The sequence below is a fragment of the Telmatherina bonti genome (assembly GCF_933228915.1).
Source record: "Telmatherina bonti genome assembly, chromosome: 5".
NCBI classification, from domain to species: Eukaryota; Metazoa; Chordata; class Actinopteri; order Atheriniformes; family Telmatherinidae; genus Telmatherina; species Telmatherina bonti.
The window spans coordinates 20,777,564-20,799,752 of NC_136623.1; the positions used below are offsets into that span (position 1 = coordinate 20,777,564).

A 22,189-nucleotide genomic window follows, 5' to 3' on the forward strand; every position below is an offset into this window, starting at 1 on the left:
TTCGACCAGAAAGGGTGGTAAGTCTGTTTAGCATCTGGACAAAAAATTGCAGGTAGGAGTTTGATGGTGTTTTCCTTTGTCCTGTTACGAGAAAAACATTTGTTTGTTGCAAAAAACGTTGCTATAAAGTTAATGGATGTGGTTGCTGTTCAGTAAAAGTTTTGTTTTCAGCACTTTAATATAATAAAACTCAGACCCCCCCCCCCCCCCCCCCCCCCCCAACCCAACCACAGAAAAAATCGCACTTTCAGCCCATGTCCTGCTGTGCTGATTGGTTGGGGAGCTGTCTGACAGCGACCTGGTGGCTGGAGAACGGTCAGCCCGGCGAGCTGGTGATGGTCTTCGCTGTGTAATTCTGAAATAGGGGCTGCATGAACATGCCCAACGTGCCAAACACGCAAACAAACACAAAAATCCACAAGAAGAGGCGATCAATCACCATGGCGACATACTTCCAGTCCTCGCTCACCTGTGGATTGGGTGGGTGGATGGTGTTTGGGGAGGGTACAAAAAAAAGGATGTGGGATGGGGTGAAGAAAAGATAAAGGTGAGCACAATCACACTCTCATCCTATGATTCTCTGTCTACCCAACCCTCTACTTCTCGGATTAACGGAGGTGAACGGTTAATGTGAGTGGAGACTTGTTTTGGCACACAGCTCTGATGAGGTCTGGCACAAGTCAAGGACATGAGAGACAAGAGATGGAGGACACAGAGAGGCAAAAGGGGCTCTGACATTTTAACCTCTGTGTTGATGACTGGAGGAGACTTGGAAAGGAGAGAGGATATGGGGGAGGGAGGTCTGACAGCCACACAGTGTACCAGGAGAAGGGGGAGTTAACGCAGTCAACATGGAAACTGAATTGTATCTATGGGGATGATGGACAGAATTAGAGAGGACTGTCAGTTCTTGTGTCAGTTTCTTTCATTCCAGGAGAGACACTTTCTTTCCTAAGATGCCTCGATTTAAATCAGTGAAATATGCCGCCGTCACTCAGCTGTCTCTGCGTCTCTGTTCCAGCTCATTTCCAGCTGTACTCCTCCTTTAGGCACTCGTCATTCTGTGGCTATAATTGCATATCAGAGTTGGATATTCACAGGGCTACGAGTGCGTCACCAGACCTGTCTGCTTTGCTGCCAGTCCTTTGTGGTACCCCTTGCCTTTCAAACGGCACAGCTGTACAGCTAATGATATGACACGGCTCTCATCTGTGCTGCTCAGGCTACATTTTGTGGTTGGTTATGCATTTGGAGAAAAGAAAATGATTCAGAGCAGAACATTGGCTACATTTAGGATGATTTCATTCAGAGCCAAAAAGGTACTTTAGCATCAACTGACTACCGTTATTACACATACACACGTGACATCAAAACATCCAACTGTAATAACTAATTTCTTGGCAAAATAGCATGTTCCAAGGAGAAAGAGCACAAGATATTAGTGAAAATAGTCAAAAGTGATCATGTGATACTCACGCTCTGATCATCATCTTCACTCTTCATGTGGTTGGCAATGAAGCGTACTCCTTCTACAGCCTCCTCAAAGCCTGGACAGGCCTGAGCCAGCAGGGTCTGAGTCAAAGCAGGACCACCGGCTGCTTGCTTTCCCCTCTGCGGGTTTCCAGAGCTGCCTTCCCGGCCCTCTCTCACCCTATTCAGTCCATCCATGGATCCTCCTCCTGCACCTCCCAGATCACCTCCAAACTGTTTGACAGAAGCGCGATTCACATAGCATGTGCAAGGGTCACTGTCATCCTTGCCAAACACAGCTGTTGAGGTTCCTCCTCCGTTTCCACCAGCACTACTCAGCCCGAGCCCCACCATCAGGGCTCCTGACTCTCCGTTGCGTCCGCCCTCCTTCTGCTCCTGCGCCCTCCTTTTTTGACGTAGCCGCTGGCGCTCGCAGTTGTTCCTTGGCTGCCGCATGAACAGCAGGGCAGGAAGCTTGTTGAGGAACACCAGCTTAACCCAAGGGGGCATAGTGTGTGTGGTTGGTGAACGGTGGTGCACGTTGAGCACACACACGCTGGTGACGATAGAGAAAGTAACAAGAACCATGGTGAACATTAGGTACTTCCCTACCAGAGGAACATCCAGCGAAGTGGGTGGAACAATCTTGGAGATTAGCAGCAGGAACACAGTAAGAGCCAGGAGCACTGAGATGCAGAGCGTCATCTTCTCTCCACAGTCGGACGGCAGGTAGAACACCAGGATAGCCAGCGACGTGATGAGCACGCAGGGAATGATGAGGTTGATGGTATAAAAAAGAGGCTTCCGACGAATGATGAAGTCGTATGTGATGTCCACATAGGCGGGGTCAGCCGGGTTCTCGTTCCGTCTGCCCGGAAGGGCGATGATGTCCCACTCTCCACTGGGTGTGAAGTCATCCATACTGGCCACGTCGGCGCGAAGCACCAGATCGATCTCGGTGCGGTCGTACGTCCAGGAACGGAAGCGAAGTGTGCAGTTCTGTTGGTCAAACGGGAAGTGTTTGACCTCAATCTTACAGGCTGATTTATAGATGGCTGGCGGCAACCAGAAGATGCTGCCATCATAGGACACTACTGCGTTGGAGTAGAAGGACACTTCATACACCCCATCAGCACTAAGAGAGATGAATGGGAACGGGCAAAGACAGGAAAAGATACGAATTAATATATTTATGAGACAAGTCAGAGACTGGTGTGAGGATTTAATGTTTTTTAAGGGGCGACGACGGACCAAACTGTCCCTAAGTTAAACAGCAAAACACAAAATTCTAACTACTTTATGAATTTTATGCTCATTAAAGCAAGAGGAAAAATATACACGGATGCTGAGGTGAAATGCTGAGATCTTTAAGCTCAGTTAAGTCACGTACATGTGAATATGAGGAAGAGGGGGAGGGGATCAAATGAACACACATTCTAGACAGGACACACCATTCAGTCCTGGGTCAGGCTGGGTCGTACTGATCAGCTCATTTTAGATTTGTTGGTAAGAAGACTGCAAACAACATTCAAGCTACAGATGGAGATTTTCATTTAACTTAATATTTTGACACAATAAACAACTACATGTTGTCTAATACCAATACTGTAATATGTAACATACCCACGAGAATGATTAATAATTTCTGACTCATCTTCTCAAGTGCTTTCTACGAAACAGAATCTTGCTTTTAGGTTTAATGAAATAATCAAAACGTCAAAACAGCAGTTCTGACACTGATTTAAGATGAGCTAATCCTTCTGTTCAAGTGACTGACAGTGACTGAGTCGTGGAGGATAGCGAGGCGACCTGGGGCACGCAGGATTAACAGGATCATTTCATCCAGAGTTTGGTGGGTCAGTGATCTTTTAATCTTCACTAAAGTAAGGACTGAAGCCGGGAAAGAGGAGAAGACCACACAGATCACTGTACTCCGATGAGCTGATTAGCATACTGTATGCAGACACTAAGTTTCCATTACAGAGTCTAGTGGTCGGCAGCATCCTTATCTCCATCAGACATGCAAGCAAATGCTTGCATGTCTGATTAAACAAACAAAACATGCTGTTCAAGATTAATGTGTGAGGAAATTTGTGTTATACAAGCGCAGCTTACTCTGCTATACTGAACATCAGTTTGGATTACTGCTAATATTCTTTACTTTACCAGCTGCACACTCTTTAACCATGCTTTATATAAGACACAGTGGTCAGAACACTGTGAAGGCAGCCTGCAGGCTTTCTTTGCATTTTGTTGATTAACTGTCCACACAGATGATATCGTCAAACAGTCATGTATAAAAAGAAAGTAAAGCCTTGACTTCTAAGGTTTTACTTATCAGAGAACAGTCAAAGGAAGATATAAAATCATTTGGTTCTTAATAGGTCTTAAAATGAGACACATGCAACCTCAGAAGAAAAACACAATGCATATTATTACAGAATGCCATTATTCAAAAAGTGCCACACATTATTTCTGTAGAACCAACATCAGCAGCATTAGTGTAATTTCTGTATGATATTGTCAATTCACAGATCCTTGTGGAAGATTTCTGCCCTTTCTTCTTTATTATTTTGCTCCAGTTCATTAAGCTTTATGATTATTCATGATTAAACATCTCCCACCACAGGTCTGACTCTTGACTCAACTATGGCAAGACCTGGATTCTTTCTTTTTTAAGCTATTCTGTTTTACATTTGCTGCATATATGTTGTGGTATACAGAGTTTACAAGGGACTCGGTGACCTGATTTTAAGGCTGCAAAAACAAGTTCAAATAATCACCACAAGACTATCTTGTTTATGTTCGGATCTACTGTGCATTTTGGCCAAACGTCTTCACTTCTGATCTTATTTGGCTTGTTCAGGTGCAACTTTTGCTGTCAGCCTTACTTTTCCCCTTTATAACAATAGAGGGAGCCAGCGCACCCCGATATGCATGACACCAACCCGGTGACACAGGAATGACACTGTTGTTGTCATATATGTAAGCTGCATTGGCATTGTGTTTGTGCACCTCTGAATGCTTCAGATCAGCTAAGTTCCATCACTTCTGGTTGTACAGAGGAGCTCACACTTGCTGTTCATCAGCTGCTAAAGGACATTTTATTATCTCACCTTGCCAACACACTGACGTATTTAACTGACTTCTTGCAGAATAAATGATGACATAGCTCTGACTTAATAATGGAGTATATACTATAATTTTGTTAATCTGAGATTGCATTTACTTTTTTTAAACAAATGGTTTGGAATGGATGTTTCTTGTATCATGTCCTGATATGTAAAATTGTAGAAAAAAGCAGACCATACCTACTTCTTCTTGTTGTTTACACCTATACTGCCTGTTTCTGTCTACAATACCTGAGGGTGCTTTAAAGAATGACTCAGTCTTGGAAGTGTCTCATGATGTGGAGGTACAGCAATGTAGCATTAGCAGTATAAGTATATTACAGTGGACATATTCAGTCATGTGTGGTGCATAAATGTATTGCACCCTCAAAACTGCTATTTAATTGATGATCTCATTTCATGCAACTGCCAGTGGCAGCAACTGAATCTGCTCTCCTACGAGTTGACTTTAAAGAACTGTCAGCTGCGTATCTGGTTTGTATGGTCTGTCTTTATCGAGCATCTTATTGAGCTTGTGTGCAGAAGCTTTCCAAACAAAGTGAAGACAGAGGAGTGAGAGTGACTCACTTGTTGTAGAGGACCACGTCAGGCAGCCAGATGTGTTTTGAGGGCAGCCTGACCTTCATCATTCCATCAAACTCCTCAGGGACCCAAGTCAGACGATAGTCCTGCCACTCCTGGGGGGCATTGGAAAAAGCACGCTTAGTCACACATTTGTTAAGCACTCAGCAGCAAGAAGCAATCTATGAGAGGAGAGGAGAAGGTTTTTCTGTCCATCTTTTAGTCCGTATGTGAGTTAGAGGTCAACGTGACACATCAAAATGCGCACGAGCCCGGAGAACACACTGTCCTCTCCGTGCCTTCATCACACTTTTAACAAGCCAAAGACAGAGTGAGAGTAACACTCATGTCAGTCCTGACCCTGAGAAGTCTTTTCAACACACCCTTACGCAAACCAACCAGCTTGATTAAAATGGCACCTAGGATAATGCAGATGTGTGTGTGTTTGTGTGTACACACATCAGCAAACATGTCAACTGTGTAGCCTTGTGTAAAAGACTAGCATTATCTTGTTCTCTGTGTAGAGGGTCAGCCGTTGACATTGCAATGCTGGAGTTCGTGGCGTGTAGCATTCAGCTCTTCTGTGTGTGCAGAACTGAAATGTTAGCTTGTCTGCAGTTACTGATGCATTGTGATCATTACAGCTTTTCTTGGCTGAGGAGAGCTGTCCTTGGCTCCCAGACTTTCTGACGGCAAATAATACATAAAGCACTGATGTTCGTTCTATGCTCTGTTGCATGTCATCAATCCTGGCTCTCTCAGGTCCAACTGCATACATGTGAGAATGTGATAAAGCAGTTTAACCACATACATTTATCCATACTGGTCATATTATTGATGTAAAATAAGATGTTTTGTAGCATGTTTCATCTGTGGATCTAGATGTAAGTCTAACTTACCTGCAGATGTGCATGTGGGTGGGTGCATTTCTATCTTTAGAAATATGATTACCTGCAGTTCGGCTTGGAAATGTTTGGATACTGGAATCATTTTTATTACTTTATCTCTTCACAAACACATACGCTATAGTAAGTAAATAATGTGAGCTTCAAGTAAGGACTGTTCTAAACGGATTCATGACTTTTTCATGATAAAACATTTTTTCTAGTGGCTCAAATGTAACTGGAAAAAGTAGCAAATCCATAAATTAAAAAAAAAAAAGACAAAAACATTTGAATAACTTTGTAAAGAATCCTACATAGGTGTTGACTGCCTAAAGTATGGAGCGGATCTAAACATTATTGGAAGATTATCACAATTCACAGGCTTTAGAAAGTAAATAGCTTTTCCTTTTAATGAAAGAAATTTTAGTATAATCTGCAAGCATGTCGCATAAGATCTACAGAGGAGGATGTTTCATCTCCAGCTGGTGAACACATGGCTTTATAGTGCACAGTCTTTGAAATAAGAGGGACAGATGGATTGTGGTATGACAGCTGTTTTTGGGTTTTTTTTTCTTTACAGCACAGAAGCTATGAGACAATCTTTGTCAAGTCTCATTAGAGATGTTTTCCAGAGCCGTCACATATACCACCCAGCTGTAGTTTCTGTATGTACAGCCTCCATTATTGTAATTAAAGAGCGAAACTTTCAAAAATTGAATGAAAACCTGAGAGGAAAATCACTATAATAGTAAGCTGTGTAAACTTGTTTCATTTCTTTCATGACAAATTATGTGGTCTCTTTTTCTGTCTCACTTCATATCTAGATTATGTTGCAATAAAAACATGCGTCTGCATGGTCAGAAAAATATGTGCAGTGGACACACTGTCTACTCATTCTTGCCAAATTCCAGCATCACGTGTCAAAGTTGTCATGAAAGGGTGGCTAGAGATGACATACACTAACTCACATCACAGAAGCAACCTAGAAATACAGCTAAAAGCATTTATAAAAGAGGTTTTTCTCAGTATCAGCTTTATTTGAGGTGTAAAAGTAAATCTTCTTCATGGCAATTTAAAGATGTGTATTGTTCAATGTCTCTCTGTCTGTCTCTTCACAAGTCTAGACAGTTTTCCAAGCGGTTGCTCCATATATAAGGAAGCAAGGCTACAGTCTGTGGCCCACAGAAGCAGAGAAACATACGGAGCACAGTGAAGCAGTGTTCAGCTCATACATCATGCTCTACTGGTATGATGACACTGTGGAATTTGATTATATAATATAAATCATCATGCACTATGATGTATTGTAGAGGAAGGTTTATTCAGGGCTTGTGTGAGCCTGTGTGCCAAAGTCACATTTACAAACGCCATCAAGTCCCTTATTGTGGTTTGTGATTCACTTCCTCCAGGCTGTGAAAAGGAAATCTTAAAAAGAAATATCCAAAATAAAATGTTGCACTCCTTCAACAGACTGCATTTGAATTATCATTATGCTTTTATTTCTCTTTTTCTAAGTAAGATATTATTCAGATGGTACTGAGAGGAGAGGACGAGTGTGAGGTCTCACCTGTGTTAGCCAGACATTGGTGGTCATCACCTGCTCCCTTTCATGCTGCAGAAGAAAATAGTCCAAAAAAATTGTAATGTGACATCTTTTATTTAACTCTGTGTAAAATTGTTCTGTGCACCTCTCACATCAACTTTTTTTGGCTTGCTTTTGTTTTTGTTTTTTGTTTTTTTTTTTTACCAGACATTGAACATATTTGTTCAACCTGGTTATCAGGTCCCTTTGGAGTTATATTTTTTCTTTTTATTGAAAACAATTTTCACGTCATTTTTCTTATGCCAACCCTGATTTTGACCTGAACTCTTCAGAATTAAATTACCAAATTTTAAAACCATATTAACACTGGTAGCAGCTACCTGTGATAGCTAAATCATCCAAAGATGGACTAATATCTTAGATGATGAATTTTAGCTATTTAAAATATTTATGTGTGTGTATGTGAAAAGTTTTGACATATTTATCGGTCATAATTCAGTCATTTCAATAACTAACAAGCACTGCAAACAAAACAAATAAATCATAAACAGTCTGATCAAATTCTGAGACCACATATGCGAACCACAGTTTTTAAATGAGAAATTTAAAAAGAAAAAATTTTTTTTTAAACAGCATCGCAAGTAAAAAGATGAGTACAATCATTGGGAATCGTGATTAAGATCAAGACATACACTCACCACACTGATGAGTTGGGCTAACGACACCATCAGCTGCACAGTAACCAGCTCAGACCCGTTTGTTGCAGGGCGGATCAGTTTGTTGTAATGTGCTGGATTTAGGAGATGTTCCACCAACCGCTCCTCTGTGTCCGCTCCAAAGCTGCCTGTAATGAGAGCACGCTATCATCACCATGCGCCTCTATCAGGAAACAAAGAAAGCTGCGCTCATCTGCATTTCTCCTGGCATCTTTTAAAGACATTTATCATGCTGAAAATATATAGCAATCATACAGAGCAGAAAATCGGTGGTGCAGTTGAGGTTCTCTGTTTGGCCTCTTTTTTTCACTGCTAGCTTTTGAGCCCTGCGTCTGTCCATGTGCGTTGAGAATGCAAAGCTTTAACCACGGTGTTACTCATTGCTGGCTGGAGAACCTCGGCACAGCTCGATACACTTCTCACAAGATCTGACATCATAAGAATGAGTCAACCAGTCTGAATGTGTCTATCTCTATCCTTTCTATCTCTGTCACGCTGTTAGTGCCCGTGCTCTGTCTCCATCTATTTTCCTCTACTGTTCTGCACAACTCCCCAACTGCCAGTCTTTTCTAGCTTTGGGTTATTTTTCACTTCATCTCTCTCTCTCCCCCTCTCTGCCCACCAAACCCTCCATCTGCAGCAGACTGTAGTCGTATCAGTGAGCGGTGAAGTTTAAGCAGAGCACACACAACACACACATACGGAAGGATTTTTTTTTTTTTTTTTTTTTGTGAGAGACATGATGAATTGAAAAAAACCTGTCATGGACCACATTCCTTCAACGTTTGCTGTTGTTTTTATTCCCTTCCTCTGTGGCATCTGTCCATTTCATATTCTCTCATGATTTCCTCTCACTTTCCCGCAGAAGATAAACACAAGATGCTTACAATGAATTTGTCATATTCACATACTGTCCTTATAATTGCTATTAAAGGTGCAGGAATCAGTCATCAGGTGTGTTTGTTTAAATTTAGCACTCACATAAAGTGATTCATTATGGTCTTGAGACACGCATGCTGGGCTGAAGTTTTGTCCGGCTTTCTTCAGCAACAGAGAACATCACCACGTTGCGTCACGTTAGTAAAACCTCAGGGTATTAAGGCGGCTGCAGCCAGTACAAGTCAAGCGCTGTGAGTGCTCTTCTCAGGGTGCAGCGGACGGGAGTCACCTCTATGACGACACAACTACACCCTGATGAGCCAAAAAAGCCTCACTAACATGCGTAGCATGAAATATGCTATGTCAGCTCTTCACATCTGTCATCTTCTATAGTTAAGATTTACAATACAAATGACATTTCACGTCCATAAATGTTGTAGCCTCACAATCCATGCTGGTATGTTGTGAGGTGGGAACATGTTCCCAGGCTGCTGTTGATATATAGCAGCGTTTGTGTGGCATGGCAAGAATTACAATGCAGGACACACAGATATGAAAATATATGACTCTAACTATGTATTCCATAACATGTAGATTTAGAGATGTGCATTAACTCCTCCTTACAGCGCAGTTATAATGCCCACCCCCAACCATCTGCCTTTGAGAGTAATACAGATAAGTAAAGAATCACCTGATCAAATTTATGAAGTACAAGACTGGTAAAAATATTGGGCATGACGAGTCTAAAATGACAAAACTCTTGTATATATTTGTTCAGTGTCACAAAGATCTGTGGAGGCCTGAAGCTCTTTGATCCAGCTGGCCTGGGTTCAGTGCCGGCCTCTGGCCCTTGACTGCATGTTATTACTTTCTCTCCTCTCTCTTCCGTTCTCTGTCTTTCTCTATTTCTTTCTACTCTCTTTAGTTTTAAGCAATAATGCCTAAAGTAAAAAGAAATGTCTGTGGATTAGTAACTTCTACCAAGACTAAGAAAGAGAACAAAATTTGAAAAAAAAACAAAAAACTTTAGCTGGCATTCCAGAACAACCACTGAGCTCAATCATGATGTCAAAATGTGTCCCATTTGGCTATACTCTTTTTTAATAAACTCCACCTCTGCCATGAGAAGTAGCACATATACACTACTCACAAAAAGTTAGGGATATTCAGCTTTTGGGTGAAATTTCACAACAAGCCTAAAATGCATTCAAACCTGTACAGGTGAACTTAATGTGATCTTCTCTAAGCTTTTAAATGCACATGTCCAACTGTTAAATGTTTCAATAAATTTTGCACAATTTGCTGTTCTCTAACAAGGAGCTTAACGGCAAAAATCACGGCAGGTGTGTGATCCTTGAATTGACCAATAAATGTCCTGGTTCAATTAGAGCTGGTGTTAAACAGTTGTCCTCATCATGCTGTTCACATTTTGACATCACGAGACCAAGACGACACCTAACAATGGAACAACAGTCCCTTGCCATTGCGATGCTTCAAACAGGACGTTCTCAGACAGAAGTGGCCACTGAGCTTGGAGTGTCACAGAGTGTCATCAGCAGGTTGCAACAGAGATTTCGAGGGACTGGAAGAGTCACAGAAAGGCCTAGAAGTGGACGTCCTTTGGCCACATCCCGTGCTGATGACCGCTACGTTGTGAACACTGCCCTGAGAAACCGGATGATGAATGCCACTCAACTCCAGGCACGTTTAAGAGAGGTGAGAGGCACCCAAGTGTCACGTCAGACCATTCGAAACCGTTTACATCAGCGCGGTCTGCATGCTAGACGACCTGCACGGGTACCTAACCACACCACCAGGCACAGGCATCATCGTCTTGCATGGGCCAGGGAGCATTTACGCTGGACGAGGAACCAGTGGGCCTCAGTGCTGTTCTCTGATGAAAGTCGATTCACACTGAGCAGAAATGATGGCCGGCAACGATGTTGGAGACGTCAGGGAGAGCGCTATGCATCAGCCACTGTTGTCACCAGGCGAGCTTTTGGTGGTGGCGGTGTTACAGTGTGGGCAGGGGTGTCCACTTGGTACAGAACTGCTCTACACTTTGTGAATGGTACAGTGACAAGCCCATACTACCTGAATAACATCATTAATCCAGTGATTGTGCCCCTACATGAACAGCACAGGCCTAATTTCATCTTCATGGACGACAATGCTCCTGCTCATCGAGGCCGCATCATCAGGGAACGGCTGTTGGAGACTGGTGTACCTCAAATGGAATGGCCTGCACTCTCTCCAGACCTGAATCCCATTGAAAACCTGTGGGATCAGCTGAGCCGTCATGTAGAGGCTCGAGACCCTGCACCCCAGAACCTCAATGACCTGAGGGCTGCCCTTCAAGAAGAGTGGGATGCCATGCCTCAGCAGGCAAAAAGTTGCCTTGTGAACAGCATGAGACGTCGTTGTCAAGCTGTAATTGATGCTCAAGGGCACATGACGAGATATTGAGACGTTCAAATTTTTTGTTGTGGTGTAACTACCATTGTTGTTACCTTTTGTGTTGAATGAATTTTTTGAGATGAGGAAATCAGTAGTGCATCCTTCTACTTAAATGTCTTACTTTTATGATATTATATCACTGTAGCATGAACATATTGCATTTTCCATAAATTTCACCTGAAAGCCAAATATCCCTAATTTTTTGTGAGTAGTGTATATATATATATATATATATATATATATATATATATATATATATACCAAGCAAACAAGAAGGTTTGCTTGGTATATATATATATATATATATATACATATATATATATATATATATATATATATATATATATATATATATATATATATATATATATATATATATATATATATATATATATATATATATATATATATATATATATATATATATATACATAAGGTTTAACAAGAAGGTTTGCTTGGTATATATATATATATATATATATATATATATATATATATATATATATATATATATATATATATATATATATATATATATGTATATATATATATATATATATATACCAAGCAAACCTTCTTGTTAAAGGTTCTTTCATATGATGATGTCCAGCTTGTTTCAATTAGAGTAATTACTGTTTACAATAACAGCAGCAATGAAATGTAGACAAATGTAGAGAAGAAACTGCATGTCTACGTACAGGTTGATGCAAAATATGTAGAAATTCACACAAAAGAGGCACACAATCTCTCTTTGTCTTGGTCATTTGGCTGCACTTCTAAGTGAACATATCTCTCCTACTTCCTCCTCCCCCTCCTGTGTTCATTGATCAGGAATGATAGCCTACAAGGACAATTCTCTCCCCTCTAACAAGATATGCCACTCCTTGCTCTATCGTTTTTAAACCTTACACTCTTCTTTTACCCTTTCACCACATTTCCAACATTCAATCCTCCTGTGCTTCTACTCACTGTCCTGATTATCTGTCTCGCTTCCTCCCACCCTCCCCTCCTTCAGGTTATCTTCATCTCCCTGCTGGTGACAGCCACTGTACATTTATTGCTTCTTCTCTCACTGATCCACCATCATCAATCCACATCCTGCCACACACAAGTTCAGCACTCAGTTTATCTATTGTGCATGAGCACAGGCTGTATTTTTCACGGGAGGATGTGCATCTTTTTGTGTGCTCATATCCATGCGGGAAATAATAATAAAATAAACTTTCCTGTCTGAGTCAAACCATATGAGTGATGTATATTATTCCCAGACACACAAGGCAATAACACTGTTGAATGAGACAGGAAGCCAATACACTTCACTTAAACAATGATGGAGCAGAACAGATCTACATTTCACTTGGCTTATATTAGTAAAAAGAGATGTTGTGCTCCAACCTATTCTACAACAAGTTGTTAGTTATATCAAATTCTATGTATTTGTGAAAACAGCTTTAGAGAAATGTGCCAGATTAAGTTAGCTTTATATGTTACATTTTACTTTCATGAGGAATCTGGAAGCCTTCTTGCATTTTAATGCAGTAAACAAAAAGGACTGCAGTGCAAGCTTTTCAAATCTCACAAACCCAGCCTCCAGAAAACAGGACTCAAACGTCACTCACTCTAATATAACCAGCTATAGAAAAAGAGAGATATCACCAACCCGGAGTGTTTTTTTCCAAGGCCAGCATATTTTCTTACACTGTAAGTTCACATGGTATCATAAGGTTGGGTTATGTGTTCACATTACTCCATTACTTCACAATTGTTTCCTATAGAAGTGTTGGGATGCTACTGATGTATTTCTTGGGCAACCGTGTTTTTCTGTTTTGCCTGTTAAAGCATCATACACTCTCTCCCATGCAGCACAACCAGATGTCATCATATTCCAGCTTGCACCTAGCAGCATCTTACCAGTGAACTTTCCTTTCAACCAGAGCCACCAAGTGGATCACTCTGTGGTATCTGTGATTTATGTAATCGCCCTCTTCTTTGTCCAGGATCAGTAGTTTAGTCAGGACTCTACAAAAAGACCTACTAACAAAGAACAGACATGCATCCATGGGTTCACAGTAAGTGAACCAGTCTTGCCTCCTGCGCTCCTATGTTAACTTCTGGCACTTTTACACTGTTGAGCATCATCCATGCATTGGTGTCAGGGTACACAGAGTTTTACAATCATCACCTAATTGGTGATTGTCTTGACTTTGAATGACAGAAGTCTTTCCCATTATTTCCTATTTATGTTATACAGCATGCCACTTTGTTTTTTCATTGACATGAATAACTGCATAAAATTGTGCCGTTCCACTTATCCAATCTTTTTTACTTTTATGACTATTCATAGTTCAGTGCTTGTGTTGTTTCAAATGAGATTTTTATATTTTACAGAGACAAATCATTGATTTGCTGATCACTGATATGCTGATTATACAGATTTAGTCTGTACCTGTTTCAATCTAAAAAAAACGAAACTTCAAACTTACCCACAGACTCTCACCTGATCACTAACGTGTTAACTCGATCTCTAATCTGCAGGAGTCATTAATGCTTCCAAGCAGTGTGTGATGCCTCTCTGTCTCCATCTCTATGTACAACACTGAAGCTGAAGCTGACCTGAGAGGTCGTAATGTTGCTCATAGCTCAGGTTGTATTCTGGTTGCTTTCCAGCACAAATATTGCAAACTTAATGTGACACTATGAATTTTTCAGCATGGCTCCCCATTAGACCCTGGAGCAACGGAAGTGACACACCACCCACATGCAAACGCGGACACACACCTCAGTGACACAGCACCAGAACAGGCAAGATGGTGGCCGCTTTCAATGTGTTTGTAGGCCTTAAATATTTTTGTTGGAATCATACTTGTGTGATTGCATCAAATTTATACAATTTCCCAACTTGTGCTATTTGGAATTTACAAAACAAGAGTCCAGAGTGTACTTAACTTTGGAAAGACAAATGTGATTAAAATGAGGGCAAAGTCAGAGCTAAATTGAATTATCCTGCTAAGAGTATTATAGCGATGATCTGTATTTATGCAACCCCCTCAAATGAGAAAAAGCTTGAGGAGGAGAGAGGTCGCTTTTTTACTCTTATTTCTGTGGACTGTAAAAGAGGCTTTTTGGTTGTTGCTGGCAAATTTTGTAATGAAATATTCTTAAATCAATAAAGGAGAAATCTATTGATCGACTGGCAACACCCAATTGCCTCTGTAGGGGCCATAGAACTGAGATATTAATATTGATTCACCATCGAGCCACAATATCACAGCACTAAAAAGCAAAGCTATTCCACTGTGGACTAACTGGATGCAGAAGCTTTCTTGTTTTACCAAACTCCACATTAGAAAAGCCAGTCAAGTTGTGTCACGCATGTTTGGAAAACACATCAACTGACATGCTTTATGCACGTGCTTTCACCTCGACTTTAATTATCTTCCTAGAAAAACTGTTATATTTAGAAACTAAAACTAGTCAATTATGCAAAGCCCTTAAAGAGAATTTTTAAGGGCACTAGGTTTGCAGAATAGAATAGAATAGAATAGAATAGAATAGAAGTACTTTATTAATTCCAACTTGGGAAATTTAGTAGTTGCAGCCTCCATGTACAATTGTGTTTATAATACAACAAAAGCACAGTACAAAATTAAAAGTATTTGCAAAACGGTTGAGAGGAGACGCATGCCCCCAAAACAATCCTATTACAACATAAATACACAGAAAAACCTCCCATAACATGAAATTGCAACGTGCAAGCTAATTATATTATAATAGGTGCATGATTGATCAGTAGGTGATCGGCCGATGTGTTTGTATCTGTGCCTATTTTTTTCCTATACAGTTTCAGGGAGCATATTATGTGCTTTCTTATGTCATTTATAGATGCAATCATAGACCTCAGTTCTTTTAAACTCTAGGTGATACTGAACATAATAAATAAACTGAATAATAAGAAATAAACTGGTCGATTCAATAAACCTTTGTTAAGCCAAATCAATATCATTTTGAATTTCATTCAAATTTCATTAAAAAAAAAAAACTGCTTTGGTCTGTTTTTATAACAGTGTGATTGAATCAGGTCCATTGAACTCCAGAGGGGAGGTGTACACCTTGGGGTCATCTCCACAGTATAGAAGAGATACTATCTTTTTAATGAACAACTTTCATCAGGAAAAGAAAACTAAAATAAACTGCATATATAAAACTTTTCCAGTTATATTGCCCACTGAAAGAGCTGCACACAGTAAGCCACATTCAGCACTTTTTCTAATAACCACACATTTCCACACCGCGGACAGATCCATCATCCACTCTTCATTCTGGGACTATAAGGTGAGGTCCCCAGCTTTCGAAATGTTTGGGAATTTCTGGGAAATTTTCCATTTTTACATCTATAAGCCTTTAACATTCAAGTCAGAAAAAATGTTTCTCTGTGTTTTTCTGTTTGTTTTGGACAAGAATAAACAGAATAAATGTTTTTTAGCAAATGGTTGATATGTTAAAAAGAAGACGTTATTAACAATGTAACAACAGTGAAATGGTTTAAAACAGTAGTGCTATAACAAACACGTTGGGTTTTACATACCCATACCAATTGGTAGAGATGGCTCAGGCACGTTCATTTCCAGAATTTTTTAAAGGATTTCATCAAATGCACTGCAAATTTACCTCCATCAAATAGTAGACCAGGACCTTAAAGGGTTAATCCACTAATTAACCAATTATCAGAAGCATAATCAGCTGACTGACATGTTTGCACAAACCCAGAATGACATCCAAACCCCAGTTCTTTCACCTTATCGGTAAATAATGCGGAGTTTTTTTCTGCCGTTAAAACCACATATCAGAGCAGTTTCTTTCATCGCCTACCAGTATGCATCCTCCGAAATATTATTGTTTATTTAGGTATATGAGCGAAGCACAGGGGCGCATATTGCCACAGTCTGCTGCACTTTGGAAAGCCTTTTACTTAATGTTGAACTCACATCAAGGGAAACAAGAGGAGAACATGTTGAACTGGTTAGTTTAGTGATATTTCTGCAGCTGAGAAGCATCTTTATAAAACTCAGTGATTTAAAACACTCATAAAGCATAGTGAATATGCACAGTGCAAGACCATGGTTGATCTGTGTGGAAAGCTTAGCCGCTGAATGATACTGTATGGCTTTCTAATGGCCGTGCCTATTTCAAGGATTGCAATGAAATACATCACTTGAACTGTTATGCCGCTGATTGCAGCTGTTATTGTGTGCTAACATCTGGCAACAAATACATTTTGACACCGGCAGGCAGCTGAAAAAATGTGCAGATGATGGAAAGAAGAGAAGATCTTACTGCAAGATATGAATGTAGATAAGTTTGGACACTCTTTCTCTGTCAATACTTACGACATGCTCACATTTAATGTAATTGTTCTGTAGGACAATGCAGTTTTAGCTTTCTTCTCAGTTCTATCATGTCTACATGATTTAATAAAAAAAAAAAAAAAACACCTACATCAGAGCAACACAAGCATGACTTTGCCTTGATGTAAGAACACCTTTATAAAGATATTCTTAGTCAAGGTCAAACTTAAAACTCTCAAATCGCCAAATGTCTCTTATCTGCCTATTTTTTCTCTACTGCTTAAGTTTCTATTAAACCTCCATGCTCTCTCTTTGCTTTTTTAATCTCCAGGGCCACACTGTGTGCCACTACTACTGCTACACATTCATTCACACAAACTCACATGCATGACACATACACACGCATGCACGCGCGCACACACACACACACACACACACAATGTTGTACAAATCACACATGAGAGCACACAGTTTTATACATGGAATCACACACATTCTCAAATAGCAATGCAGGCCTCGGTTGTGAATCTACTGAGCATGCCTAATCACAGATGCTGCCCCTACCCGCTGATAGCTCCTACTGTGTTTTCAAATTCACTTCAGAAAGACAGAAATGGTAAAGATAAGTGAGCAAAACAATGCAGAAAGGGGCAAAAAGTCAGATAACACAGAAGTTTGGCTGTTATGTGTGGGGCAAGACACAGCTAAGTTCAGAAAGGCAGAACTGCGAAGCAGAAAACGGACTGAGCTGATCGCTCTGTAATGTAGTGCTACCAAGGAAATGGTCGATATTCATTTAGTGCATTCACAAAGCAGAGGACATGAAGTATAGTGCGGTTCAAGATGAACATATTGTATTAAAACTATTTTAAGCCCTCTTGACAGCCTTGGCTGATGTGACCATTGCACACTACGCTCCACACAGTAACCCCCGCATCAGGTCAATGCAGCAACACTGACATGTGTATTATGCATGCCCTGCTGGGGAAATGACATCCCCTCCTCATCCTGTGGTGTGAGGCATCCTCCTCACACCACAGGATGGCCACATCCCATCTGCAGTATCTAAGACAGGTGCTGAAATGTCCTTGAGCATCCTTGCACATACAACTCAATATGACCCTCCTTATGTGCTGAAATGAACGAATCAAAGCTTGCACTGTGTTTCCTAAGCACAGTCATGTGTTTTGCTTCCTTTCTTGTGATAAATATTTAGAGTGTGTTATTATAAGAGCATGCTCCAAGTGTGTGTGTGTTTGTGTGTGTTTGATCATGTGCAGCCTGCATGCCTTCAAACATGTCTGTGTTCACTTGTCTGTGGACAGAGTTAATAGTCTCCGAGGACGATGTTAATCAGCTATTCTCCCTTAAGAGAAGATGACTCATTAGTAGTTCAATGCTAATGAAGCTCCTTAAAGTGATATATCATATATATATATATATGTTGGCTGCATTTTTTCTTTCAGTCCACATACTTCTGCTTGAACTCAGAACCAACTAACATAACTAGAGACCGTACAACAGTAAGTGTTTGATGTTTTACTTTGTTTAAACTGTGGTTATAGTTAATTTAGTCTTTGCCAACTTGCGCTCATAAATATTACACAAATAAGTATTAAATTTGTTGATGCTTACATTTTCACTTTTGGTATTTGTAAGTATCATTACAAAATACAGCATAACCTGAGCCTATTTTTAGAATATTAAATTACCTTTCTTTGTAAGTGTGTGTCTATATTAATACTTGCAAAATTTACATCTATATCTTGGCAATTATGATTGTTTTAAAACGTGATTGTGTTCAAACGTTCACGCTAAACAACTAAAAAAACAAGTTACAGGAAGATGTGTTTTTCAGTGTGTGTGTATGCAAACGGGTAATAACAATAAAGCAAGTCAAACATATTATAGAAATTCTGATAAATTATGTGGTGAAAAGCTATCTTTTAGTGTTAGTTGTATGATAGAGAAGCAAAGGGGGGTGCAGTCACTATGGGTGATGATGAGCAGTTAGGAGGTGCAAGGCAGATGGTCAGCCCTATGTGTGTGTGTGTGTGTGTGTGTGTTTGTGGTTGGAGGTGTGTTACTCTGTGCAGTTATGTGAGCTGCCACAAATGCAGTGACGAGCAGTCTTTGTGCTTCAAGGCTCTGAGCTGGCCTCTGCTCGGTCACTATAGGGATTCATTGAAAAACAAAGTCAATCAGGAGCAAACCATGTGAGCAGGCAGCACGAAATTAGTCAACTCAGAGAGATAAAGTACATCCAAAGAGCCAAACAGCATACACTTAACACATAATTCATTTGCTCCAAATGGGCTTCAATAGCTATGTCGTAAATAAGAATATCTGCTCAATGCATGTCCTCCATAAAAGCTGTTACTGAGAGACAGAGGGCTTTTCCTGTGCTGCTGGATGATATATAATTTGTCCTCTGATGACAGGAAGTAGAAGTTGTTTTAGCTCAACATGCCTCTCATTAACCTGCCTACTCAATGCAAGACCTCAGTGTTAATGACAGAGACAGCCAGAAAGAAGTGAGTGTAACAACATCATTTCTTTCTGTCTTTCCCTCTCTAATATTTAGAGAAAACTGACTGATGCCACAAATGAGCTCATTTTGTTATTCCTCTTTACTTATTTATCTTAAAAGGAGGATTACTGTTTTGCCGACCAAAAATCCATCCTCTCAGAAAAACTGGAAAAGCATGCTTCAGATGCTACCTCATATGAGATAGTACAAGCATTTATGCTCAGCTAATTGTGAAAGTAGTACTGTGCCAAAGTCAAATTGTATTTCAGTCATCAAAACCCTAAAATTAACAAGCTCGTTTGTGGTATCGTTTTACTAAACCAACCAATCAAAGGTTATATTTCTGTATAAGAAACCCACATTAGAATATATCTTGTAAAAAAAAAACAATATATGCTGCTACATCAGTGCAAATACAAATCAATAGCTTGTGTTTCTGCTACATTGCACGATATGGAGTGGGTGATATTTCTCTACATCATTCCATCGCGCTGCTATTATGGGAAAGATGGTGACACAGCAATGAAAGAGTCATCTTCTCCACCTCTGCCTACCCTCAGCATCTAACCACTCCTTTCGTTTTCACGCTCACTCCCCTCGTTACTTTTAGGATTCCGAATCCCTAAATGCACAGACTCGCAGTACTTTGGGCTCTGCCAGGTGATGATGCACACAGAAGCGGGTCGATAGAGTCACTTGGACGGGCAGAGAACTCACCTCCTGCAATGGCGAGCAAAGCCAGCAGCAGCAGGGACGGCCAGCCGTCCATCATCATTCGTGCGTCGGAGCCCGGAAAGGTGTTCACCGGGATGGAGAGGCCACTCCAAGCACACCCGCAGTGTTACTCCTCACGACCCAAACCTCCCTTCACTCGCTACCTGGCATGGTGACGTCAGGCCTTCCCGTCGCTCCAGAGTTATTCTTCCAAACCCGATGAAAGAGGAAGGAATAAATATTGTTGTCGGAGCCAGGTGAGCTCTGTGCTGGGTCGTGCCGTGATACTGGCTGTTCGTTTTGAACGCCGCTCAGCGATGCGACGCGCCGGAGAGGCGGGGGCGGGGCGCGGGGCGCGCGGAGGAGCAGGGAGGGGATGATGTACCTCTGGGCTTCACATCAGCTAGCATTGTCTTTCCCGTTCAAACTCACCCATTTTCTCATCATATGAAGCACTACTGGACACTGTTAGCGTTTTATATAGCCTTTACTGGGTTTTGTCAAACTTGGTGACGTATTTCACTCGGGTCTGCGAGCCAAAGCCAAATATTAGTGGAGGTGGCATTTCATCTTCTAAAATGTATTTTTCATGAAGCAACCCTAAGGAAATCACAATAGCATGGCCTCAAAACCATGTAAGTGCTTCACGAGGCAGACAATTAATGCACAATATGTGCTGGAGTCTGACTCCATCAATCTTTCCTTTGCAAGACTCCAATAGTTTAAGATTATACAATCCCCAGCTCCTAAAGCTGGAGAAGTCATTCAAAGCAGTGCTTATCTTTCCGTATCAGTAACTCATCTATGATTTAATGTTCCTTTTTTCCCTTCTCAGCCATGGTCACTTGCATGACCTCTAATCCCTAATCACAAAGTCAAAGCTGGAGAACTCACACAGAGATATGGTGAAAGAGAAAATATCAGGCATGCAACGGGAGGCAGTGTGAGAAAATCTGAGGCCAGGTAGGCAGAGCAGAGACTCACGTGCCACATAATAAAAGAAACATAAGAACTGTATTGAAAAGGAAATGCATCGAATTAAGAGAGAGAGGGGAGTCAACAGCGTGGGATGAAGGGAAGAACAGGGGGACAAATAAACAAAGTAAACACAGGCAATGATGAAGGGAGGAGGCGGTTGCCGTGGTAACTAAGAAAAGCTCCAGGAGGAAGCGACCTGTTTCTCCTTCATTTTGTCTATTTCCATCACTAGCACACACAAAGAAATACACGCATGCAAGCTAGCACATAATACACACTCATGCATACATGCACTCAGTGTAAAAACACACACGCACACACACACACACACACATGCACACAGATGCAAACTCCTCCCATTATGTTTCCCCCTCTCATTCTATCTTTATACACCTTCCTCTCTCTGTACAGTCCTCTCCTTTCCTCAGCTCTACCTCTTCTCTGCAGTGAATGAGCTGACCTGACAGTGCTCTTCCTCTGCACTGAGTGCTGTGAGTCTCTCTCTGAATTATTTAAAAGCTGGGACCCCCACAAGTGCTTGTCTTCCCCTAACAACCCCTCACGCTCCTCTCGCTCCCTTTCTCTCTCTCTCTCTTTCTTGCTTCTTTCCTCTGTCCCTTCCTCTCCTGATGTCATTCTGTTTTGTTGAGACTGCAGTAACTTCCTGTGACTGTGTCACATCGGGAAAACACAACGCATAATCTGTGAATCACAGATTAATAAATGGAGTAATATTAATTTCAAGAAGCAATAATTTACAAGATGTGACTAATTAAAGTTTCTGGCTTACTTAGTACTTCAGCTTTTATAACTGCATGACTTGGTGGCCATTGGTTGGTGTGTCTCTGCAATGTCCTTCACACATTGTGCCAAGTTTAACATTCAATCTAAACAATATTGCCTATTTCTAATAATACTGTCTAAATGTAAACATAACAGGCAATAAGACACATGACTCAAATTTATAGGATACAGTTGCAG

General features: G+C 40.8%; 1 protein-coding gene across 1 annotated transcript; it reads right to left on the minus strand.

Annotated features, from left to right (window-relative positions):
• Positions 1–316: 316 nt before the first annotated feature.
• chrnb2 (cholinergic receptor, nicotinic, beta 2) lies at positions 317–20,288 on the minus strand (the record flags this gene model as incomplete). Its single annotated transcript, XM_079240102.1, has 6 exons — positions 317–469; positions 1,477–2,605; positions 5,169–5,278; positions 7,614–7,658; positions 8,288–8,433; positions 20,234–20,288. The coding sequence occupies 6 exons, from the start codon at positions 20,286–20,288 to the stop codon at positions 317–319; spliced, it is 1,638 nt and encodes a 545-aa protein (XP_079096228.1).
• Between the last annotated feature and the right edge of the window lie 1,901 nt (positions 20,289–22,189).